At 42.0% G+C, this 10464-nt stretch overlaps 1 protein-coding gene across 1 annotated transcript in view; it reads left to right on the top strand.

Annotated features, from left to right (window-relative positions):
- The first annotated feature begins 414 nt into the window (after positions 1 to 414).
- ZSCAN21 (zinc finger and SCAN domain containing 21) overlaps positions 415 to 10464 on the top strand; it is a 16262-nt gene continuing 6212 nt past the window's right edge. The window contains exons 1-2 of the mRNA XM_006859810.1: positions 415 to 804; positions 1077 to 1263. Of these exons, the coding sequence (XP_006859872.1) occupies positions 430 to 804; positions 1077 to 1263 (562 nt within the window). The 5' untranslated portion in view covers positions 415 to 429. The remainder of the gene's footprint in view (positions 805 to 1076; positions 1264 to 10464) is intronic.

Genomic DNA, 10464 nt, shown 5'->3' on the forward strand with positions numbered 1-10464 from the left:
GGAGGCACTGTGAAGTGGATATGAGTCGGGAATTCAGACGAGCAGAGCCAGGTTGGAGATAGAGTGAGCAGTGGCTAGTGTGTTAAAATCTCAGGAGCTAAATTGAGATTCTAAAAGAGTTTTCAAAGCAAAGTGTAATTTTAAAATTATGCTACTGTGTATTTTTAAGAGAGTAAAATTAAAGTAGGATAGTAAAGCTGACTACAATTTAAACAATATATTTTGTGGTGGCCATATTTTCTACAATTTCTTGTGTTAATGGTGTGACCATACAAACTAGAAAAACGTAATTTTTCTTTTTGGTAATTTTATGGCAACCATACTTTCTTAGGTTTAATGTGTGTCCTTGAAGAACCAGAAAACTGTAGGATCCAATATCCCTGGTACACAGCTGTTCCCTGAGTCTGGGTGATGACCAAGGTACAGGGCATGGCCACAGGTCTGAGCCCTAGGTCTCCGCTGAAGCAGGTGGGACCTGTGACTGTAAAAGTCGAGGAGGAGGAGATGGACAAGTGCCTTCCTGGCCTGGAGATATTCCGCCAACGCTTCAGGCAGTTTGGGTACCATGACACACCTGGACCCCGAGAGGCCCTGAGCCAACTCTGGGTGCTCTGCTGTGAGTGGCTGAGGCCAGAGCTGCACACCAAGGAGCAGATCCTGGAGCTGCTGGTGCTCGAGCAGTTCCTCACCATCCTGCCCCGGGAGCTCCAGGCCTGGGTGCGGCAGCACTGCCCAGAAAGTGCTGAAGAGGCAGTAACTCTCCTGGAAGATCTGGAGCAAGAACTGGACGAACCACGACAAGAGGTAAGAAAGGGAAACTCTTAATTTTTCAAGGAGATTGGGAGCAAGAATTCCAGGCAAGAGCAAGAACAGCTGAATGGATGTTTCTGCTGAGTTAGATCATGTTTGCTTCTAGTTCTCTTCCACCCTAAGCTAATACTTTAGCCTTGGGAATTGAATGGGATGGGGGTTTTGCTTTTCTTTTCCTACAAGTTTCTACAGAGCTCTCCAAAAGTTGCAATTCTCGTTCTTAAAGTGAATTGTGTACAAACTCAGCCATTCCTAATTGTCTCTAGGTCGCCACTTCCCCAGTTGGACGGAAACAGCTGTGGGAAAAGAGGCCCTCTGCAGGAGCAGCCGAAGACTACCTGAGCAGCACACAGCTGGTAAAGACCAGGCTTAAGCGTGAATCCTGGGAGTCTCTACATAGCCAAGAAATCAGCCAGCGGCAGGAGTCCACCCAGTACCTGAGAAAGATCCCAGGTAGGTGCTGTCTGTCAGGCCCCTGCTTGTACCCTGGGCCTGTGTGGTTGAAGAAGCGGAAGAACTCATCATTCCTGGTGTGAGGTGCCCTCCTCTCCTCGCTTGGGTGCCTCTGTCTCAGTCAGAGTCCGAGCATGGAAACAGAAGCCACACTCTTAAAGGGGCAGTTGAAGTGTAGTTAATGAGGGAGTGTTTACTGTTCATGGAAAGAGGCAGACCTTTTTCACAAGTCAAGGTTATTTTCGGGGAACTGTACTTCCCAGCTTGAATCTCCACAAACCATAGTTTATGTGACTGTCTCAGAAGCCGTAAGTGAGTATGCCCTTTGCTGTTTTGCATTAGTGACTCTAATCTGATATGCCTTTATTTACCAGGTAGTTTCAAATCAAGGCTTTGTTTAAATATTAAGTGAAGTTGTTGTTAAGTGTCATCGAATTGACTCCAACTCATAGTGACCCTGAATAGGGTTTCTGTGGAGTGTCTAGTGGGTTTGAACCACCGACCCTAAGGTTAGCAGTCCAGTGCTTATACTGCAGCACCACACCAGGACTCCTTAGATGGAGTTGTTGTTGTTAAGTGCTACTGAGTCGATTCCAACTCATAGCAACCCTAGATAAGGTTTCCAAGGAGCGGCTGGTGAGTTTGAACCTCTGACCTTTTAGTTCAAACCAACCTTGCAGTCCAATGCTTATCCTGCAGTGCCACCCCAGGACTCCAGATGGAGCATAGCAGATGTGTCTGCTATGATTTCACGGATAATGCAGAGGGCCCTCAGAAATCCTTCTTCCTACGGGCTTTGTTTTAGTTGTTAGGTGCTGTCAGGGTGATTCTGACTCATAGTGACCCCGTGTACAACCAACCAAAATGCTGCCCAGGTCCGCCCCCCTGTGTTGGAGCTCACTGTGTCCGTCTATCTCACTGAGGGTCTTGCTCTTTTTCAGTGACCCTTTACTTTGCCAAGCATGGTGTCCTCCACGGACTGGTCCCACCTGATCACTTGTCCCAAATATGTGACTTTACGTCTCGCCAGCCTCGCTTTTAAGGAGCAATACTTCTTACAAGAGAGATTTGTTCATTTTTCTGGCAGTCCATGGTATATTTAATATGAAAGGTGCCAGTTCTGTTTCAGTCTTCCTTATTCATTGTCCAGCGTTTGCCTGCATTTGAAGTGATGACTATACCATGGCTTAGGGCACACACACTCTTGTCCTCAAAATAACAGCTGTGCTTTTCGATACTTTAAAGGTCTTTTGCAGCACATTTGCCCAATGTAATACCTTGTTTGATTTCTTAACTGTTGCTTCTATGAATGTTTTTTGTGAATCCAAGTAAAATGAAATCCTTGAAACGTTATTTTCTCCATTTTTCGTGATGTTGCTGTGGGTCCAATTGTGAGGAGTTTTGTTTTCTTTGTGATGAGGTATAATCCATACTGAATGCTGTACTGATCTTCATCAGTAAGTTCTTCAAGTTCTCTTTGCTTTCAGCAAGCAAGGTTGTATCATCTGCATATCGCAGGTTGTTAATGAGTCTTCCTTCAGTTCTGATGCCACGTTTTTCTTCATATAACTCAGCTTATCAAATGATTTGCTCAGCATACACATTAAATAAATAATGGTGAAAGGCTACAATCCACATCTTTTCTGACTTTAAACCCCATCGTCTGTTTGAACTACTGCCTCTTGGTCTGTGTACAGGTTCTTGGTCTGTGTACAGGTTCCACATGAGCACAATAAAGTGTTCTGGAATTCCCATCTTCCCAGTGTGATCCATAGTTTATGATTCCCATAATCCAATGCCTTTGCATAGTCAGTAAAGCACAAGTAAATATCTTTCTGGTATTCTCTGGTTTCATTCAAGATCCATCTGGTGTCAGCAGTGATATCCTCATTCTGTGTCCTCTTGTGAATCGGACTTGAATGTTTGGCAGCTTCTTGTTGATATCCTGCTAAGACAGGTGATAGAAAAGTGTCACGACTGCAAAAACCGTGTGAAACCTGTTCAAACAAGGCAGTCACACTGAGTGCTGGCTCTCACAAGTTTCGCTGTATTTAAGCAAGAAAGAGAGAAGCCCACCAGCAGAGGGTTTATTGGTCTCCTTGAGCTTTGAGGGCAATAGAAGACCAGGAGTCCAGCTTTCACAGTGGTGAAACAGCCAACTGCTAACCAAAAGGTCAGCAGTTGGAACCCACCAGGAGAAAGATGTGGCAGTCTGCTTCCCTGTGAGTTGGGAATGTTGTATTAAAGTGCTTAGTGTGGGAATGCCACTGTATATTGCAATCCAGTGGCACAGCTATTATTGTACAATCCATGCAGCACATTCCAATCAAACTGAATAACAAAATGATCTACACCTCCGCTGTGCACAACACTCCAAGTCCATGTTTGTCTTCTTATTTGGACAGGATGGCTATGTACTAGTAATGACCAATGAGATAAAATGACACCGCTGTGACTGTAGTGGGCGGCACAGCAGTGTGAGGCTGTGTGAGCACCAGAGTACAGGCAGCCACTCGGCTCTGCTGACGTAGCGCAAAGCCAGCAGAGCCCATATGTGAGTGCATGCGCACAGCCCAGTGTGATTGATATTAATGCATGGGCACTAACTTAAACTTGAACTTTGTGGAACTTTTAAATGCCAATATTACTCTTTTTGATTTTTGCAGCCATTTTAAAATATAAAAATCATTCTTAGCTTGGAGACCTTACAAAAACATTTGGCCTAAAGAACTATGGTTTCTTCAACTCCCCCCTCACCCCCAGCTCAGTGTAAAGCCTTACACCAAGGACAGAAATCAAGAAGGAGAAGATTTTGTAAAATTTTAACTACATTAAAAGAAAAACCACAAATAAAACCAAAAGATAAACTATAAATTGAGAAATATTTATAACTCTGTGTCAGGCAAAAAAGGTAATGTTATCCTAATATGAAAGAGGGAGTTCTGGCATGGCACTCTAGGATGGGCACTGGACTGCAAGCCGCAAGGTAGGTGGTTCAAGGCCATCAGCCACTCCTCAGAAACCTATACCGAGTCACTATGAGTTAGAACCCACTCAATGGCACTTAACCACAACAGCACAGATAAGAAATCAAACAACATGTATTGCCATTAGGCAAATATGTTGCAAAGACCTCTGACTTCTTTAAAGTGTTTAAAAAGCAAAGATGTCAGTTTGAGAACTAGGGTTCACCTGACCCAAGCCATGGTATTTTCAGTGGTCTCATATGCCTGTGAAAGTTGGACAATGTTTAGGAAGACCGTAGGATTGATGCATTTGAGTTAAGCTGTTGGAGAGAATATTGCAAGTACCATGGACTGCCAGAAGAACAAACAAAACTGTGTCGGGAGAAGTACAAACAGAATGTTCCTCTGAATCCAGCATGGGGAGACTTTATCTCTCATATTTTGGACATGTTGTCAGGAGGGACCAGTCCCTGGAGAAGGACATCAGCCTCGGTACAGTGGAGGGTTAGTGAAAAAGAGGAAGTCCCCCAGTGAGAAGGACTGGCTCAGTGGAAACAACAATGGGCTCAAGCTTAACAATTGTGAGGCTAGCGCAGGACCGGGCAGTGCTTTGGGCATAGGATCGCTCTAGGTCGGAACCAACCGGAAGGCGCCTAACAACAATCGCAGCAGGTAAGAAGAAACAGACTACCATATTTTCAACCAAAATACATGCTCATTGTATGATGTTTTACAAACCCTGCAGCCAGCCCTTCCTGCATTCCCTTCCTGTGCGCTCCGTATGCAGTATAGACGTACACACTGTATTTATGTGGGCATGACACATACACATTCAAATAATGAACACCTGGTGGAAAAGTGGAAAGAGACGTGAAACGACAATCTACAAAATAAATATGATTTAAAAAAATACAAATGTCATAACTGTGTCAACTACTCTAGTATGCTTTAGCATGTTGCTTGAGATTTTTATAAGCATTATCATTTTTTAAAGCAAAAAAAGTTTTAAAACTTATTAAAATGTTTCTAAGTTTTCTGTACCCCTGAACAGATAAAGCGAGAAGGAGCTACACAGCGTGTCTCCTCAGTGCCTCAGCTGTTGCATACACGCAGCTCTGGTACAGACAGCAGAACACTGTGCGGCTCCAGCAGACACCACCCTCCAGTTCTGGCTTTGTCTCTTTGTGGGCATTTGAATGGGACAACATAAAGGGGACTGCTTGTATGGATGTCATGTTGGCATGGAAGTCTGGGATTTGATTAGGACCTTAATTGGTGCCATTAAGCATCTTATAAATACTTTTGATACTAGGGATTTTGAGTTGCTTTTTAACTTATTTTTTGTGTTTGTTTTAAACAGTTATTCGTAGATACAGAAGGGATAGATATCTTTTGAAATACAACTGTTGCTTAAAATAGTTTTGCTCTTGGTAGGATTCCATACTTCTTAAGATGTGAAGTGTTTCTAAAGATATTTGGTATAGGTGTTACCTTACCGGACCAGTGGTATATAAGCCAGTTTTGTTTTGTTTCTAATTCTGAATCAATTCAGCAATGAGCAACATTAAGGAGCCCTGGTGGCATAGTGCGTTATGTGTTGGAACCCTAACTGCAAGGGCAGCAGTTCAGATCCACCCGCTGCGCCACAGGAGAAAGATGAGGCTTACTGCTCCTGTGTAGATATCTAACCTTGGAAATCTTTACAGGGTCACTATGAGTTGGAACCGACTTGACGGCCCACAACCCCCAACGCCCTGGAAACCTCTGGAGTAATTCTGCTCTGTCTTAATAGCGCTGCTGTGAGTAGGAGCAAACTTGATGGCAGTGGGTTTGGACGTCAGTACAAGGAAGAGCAGCAAACACAACGATTGTAATTTATGTGCCAACCACAAATGCCAAAGATGGGAATGAAAGACTTTGATGACTTACTGCAGTCTGAAATTGATTGGACATCCAATCAAGATTCATTGGTAATTACTAATAGTGAGAATGTGAAAGTTGGAAATAAAAGAAGAATGAGTATTTGGAAAATATCATTTTGGTGTGATAGGATACTGGAGATTGCATAATAGAATTCTAAGACCAATGACTTACTTATCAGGACCTCACTGCATGGGTTACACAGGAGTCAAATCAACTACATCTGTGGAAAGAGACAGTCATAAGTCAGGACAAAGGTCCTATGGAACAGATTATCAGTTCATATGTAAGTTCAAATTGGAGGTGAGAAAAAGCAAAGCAAGTGCATGATGATTGTTAAGTGTCACTGAGTCAGTTCCAACTCATAGCAATCTTGTATAGAGTTTCTAAGGAGAGACTGGTGAGCTTGAACCACTGACCTTGAGATTCAAACTGACCTTGCAGTCCAGCGCATTAACCCAGTGTCACACCAGGACTCCATGGTAGCCAAGTACAACTGTGAATACAGACTTGAATTTCAAGACCATCTCAAGAATAGATGTGGTGCACTAAGCCTTAATGACCAAAGGCCAAAAAGATTGTGGAAAGAAATCAAGGCAATCATACATGAACAAAGCAAAAGGTCATTAAAAAGGAAAAATAGAAACGACCAAAATAGATGTCGGGAGAGATTTTGAAACTTGCTTGTAAGTGCAGAGTAGTGAAAGCAAGAAGAAGAAATGATGTAAAAGAGCTGAACTTGAAGATTTCGCTGAGCAGCTAGAGAATGCAAGATAGAATGTTACGATGAAATAGTGAAATCCTGGAGTTAGAAAACCAAAAGGAAGAACATGATCAGTATTTCTGAATCAGTATTTCTGAAAGGACTGAAAATTTAAGCCTCAAGTTGCATTAATGAAGGATTCTATGGACAAAAAGTGAATGATGAAAAAAAAAAAGATAGATGCAGGAATCATCAACAGAAGATAGAAGGTGGATGGAATACACAGAGCCACTGTACAACTATTTTAGGAGGTACCATATTTCAAGAATTATTGATATTGAAGGAAGAAGTTAAAGATGCACTAGAGGTTTTGGCAAGAAATAAGACCAGAAATTGACAAAGTAGCAGCTGAGATGCTTCAACAGATACAGCGCTGGAAGCACTTACTCATTTATGTTCACAAATTTGGGAGCTAGCTACTGTGGCTAACTGGAAAAACTGTATTTTTGCTATTCTAAAGAAAGGTGACCAAACGATGCAGAACTTTACTGAACTATGTCATTAACATCACATGCTATCAGCGTTTTGCTGAAGATAACAGAAACAACTGTAGCTGTGTGTCAGGAGGAAACTGTCAGAAGTTCAGGCCCAACTCAGAAGAGGAAGTGGAATGAGGTACAGTCAGTCCCTGGATTATGACAAGACCTGGTCCTAACCATTTCTTTTAGACACTGGTGGAAAAGTTGAAACAGCTTCCTGTGGTTCTTATTTAGCCTTTAGTGCAAACTGAAGCTTCCCAGTGATTTAAAAGTTGCATGTGCAGCAAGTAAAGGTGATCACAATGAAGGACATTTCACCAGTAGGGGTCTGGTTCCCTCATTTACAGTGAGGGCAAATTTATAGAACATCAGCAGCCAAATGGGAGCTGTTTGTAAGTTGGATGTCCACAACCTAGGACTACCTGGATATCTTTTCTGATGTCAGCTGGATCTTGGCCAAAGATAGAATACCAGGAAGAGTTATACCTTTGTTTTATCGACAACACAAAAATGTTTGTGTAGATTATAACAAATTATGAATAACATTGGGAAGATTTTAAATTGCAGAGCAGGTTAATAAATCCAGTGCATGAATCAAGAGGCAGTCATTTGAACATAATACAAGAATACTGCCTGGTTTCAAATTGGGACAGATACGTAGCAAGGCTCTATCCCTTTACTCTACTTATTCTATCTGTATGCTTCCACAAAGTTTCTGAAACTCCCTTTGTGTGGGGCTGGACTATATGAAGAAGAACATGGCATCAGGATTGCAGCAAGACTTATTACCATCTGCAATATGTAGATGACAACTTGGCTTGCCAAAAATGAAAAAAGACTTAAAGCTCTTACTGATTAAGAGCATACCCCTCAGTATAGATTATGCCTTAGCGTGAAGAAAACAAAATGTCCTCACAACTGGACTGATAACATCATGATAAATGGAGAAAAAATTGAAGTTGCCAATTATTTCATTCCATTTGGGTCAACAATCAGCCTTCATGGAAGCAACAGGAAGCAGCAATCAAGAAACCCACAATCTGCAGAAGACTTCTTTAAGCTTTCAAAAAGCAGAGCTGTCATCGTGATGACTGGTCACCTCATCTGTGTTTGAAAGCTGAGCAGTGAAAACAGAAGAACGGACACATTGATATCGTGGCGGTGTCCAAAGATATTGAATGTACAGCATGGCTGCCGAAAGTATGAACAAATCAACCTCAGAAGAAATACTCCTTAGAATTGAGGATGGTGAGACTTTGTTGTTGTTGTTGTCAGGTGCCATCAAGTCGGAACCGAATCATAGCGACCCCATGCACAGTAGAACGAAACAATGTCCGATCCTGGGCCAACCTCACTACTGCTGCCACACTTGAGTCCATCAATGATGCCACCTGGCTGATCCATCTCGTTGTGGTCTTCCTCTTTTTCTCTGAGACTTTAGCACACTTTAAAGTACATCATCAGGAAAGACCAATTGCTAGAAAAAGACATCGCATTGCATCCAGTAAGAAGGTCAAGGAAAAGCTTCAATGAGATGAATTGATGCAATAGCCACAAAGTAGACTCATACCTACTAATAATCATGAAGATGGCACAGAAGCCAGCAATGAGTCAGAGTTCAGTGACAGCTGACAACAAAATTATGAATAGAGGGACGAGGAGAATCCTGGGAAAAGAAAAGGAAAAAAAAAGAACTCAGAAGGGCTATACAGTGTTGACTGAAACTTCTGTTTTCTCAGAGGGCTGACAGTTCTGAGGAAGCCATTTTTCAAAATGATTTCCCTTACTCCCCATTTTCATGCAGATGAGTTGACTCCTAAGAATTGTGACTGCCTAGTGAATGAAATGTTCTAAAAAAGATAAACTGGTAAAATCTGAGTTCAATATTGATAACTAACTTTATAACTAATGGAACTAACAAAAGACATACCCAATGTCAGTGAAAGTATATGAACTAAACTCTCATGAGAGTTAAGGGCATTGATTTGAATTAATAAGGACCTGCACTCAAATTACTTATACGAGGGTAAATCAAACAGTATTGCCCTTGGAGTTCTAGTTCATACATGCACGGGTTTCTTCCAAACCAAACTATGTTTAGCCATGTCTCTGTGATCAGTGAATGGCTGCAGGCAAAACCTCTCAGTCATACGCTTGTCTCAGTATCATGATGGCTCTCTTAAAAAACGGTCCAAGCAAAATAGGTCAGCTCAGAAAATTATGACACCTGTTTTTTGGGATTCCTGTGGGATAATCTTGATAGATTTTGTCAAAGGACACAGGACAATCATGAGGGCTTTTTAGGAAGAAGTTTTAACAAAATGGAAAATTGCTTTGCTCAGAAAAAAAAAGCTAGGAAACTAGTGATGAGGAGTTTTTCCCATCATGACAACGTACTTGTCGTTCCTCAACAAGATGGAATGGACCATCTTGTGAGAATTTCATTGGGAAACCTTGTCCCATTCACCCTAAGGTCCTTACCTTGCCCCTTTAGACTTATTTTTGTTCCCAAAATTCAAAGAACATTTAAAAGCAGCATAATTCAAGTTACTAGAGGATGCAAAAACTGCCATTTTGACATGGTGTAAATCGAAGACCATAGAATTCTTCAGAAAAGAGTTGTTAGGTGCCATCGAGTTGGCTCTGACTCGTAGTGACCCCTACGTACAACAGAACGAAGCGCTCCCCGCTCCTGCACCATCCTCATAATCCTTGTTAAGCTTGAGAACATTGCTGCTACCACTGTGCCAATCCATCTCATTGGGGGTCTTCTTTTTCACTGGCCCTCCACTTTACCAACCATGATGTCCTTCTCTGGGAACTGGTATGAGAGACAAAGTCTCGACATCCTAGCTTCTAAATAGCATTCTGGCTGTACTTTTTCTAACACAGATTTTCTTGTTCTTCTGGAAGTCCATGGTACTTTTATTATTCTTCTCCAACACCATAATTCAAAGCTCTGTTTCTGTGGTCTTCCTTATTCATTTTCCAACTTTCACATGCATATAAAGTAACTGAAAATACCATGGATTGGGTCAGACATACCTTAATCCTCAAACTGACATCTTTGCTC

Source organism: Chrysochloris asiatica, unplaced genomic scaffold (genome assembly GCF_000296735.1).
Source record: "Chrysochloris asiatica unplaced genomic scaffold, ChrAsi1.0 scaffold00034, whole genome shotgun sequence".
Lineage (NCBI taxonomy): Eukaryota > Metazoa > Chordata > Mammalia > Afrosoricida > Chrysochloridae > Chrysochloris > Chrysochloris asiatica.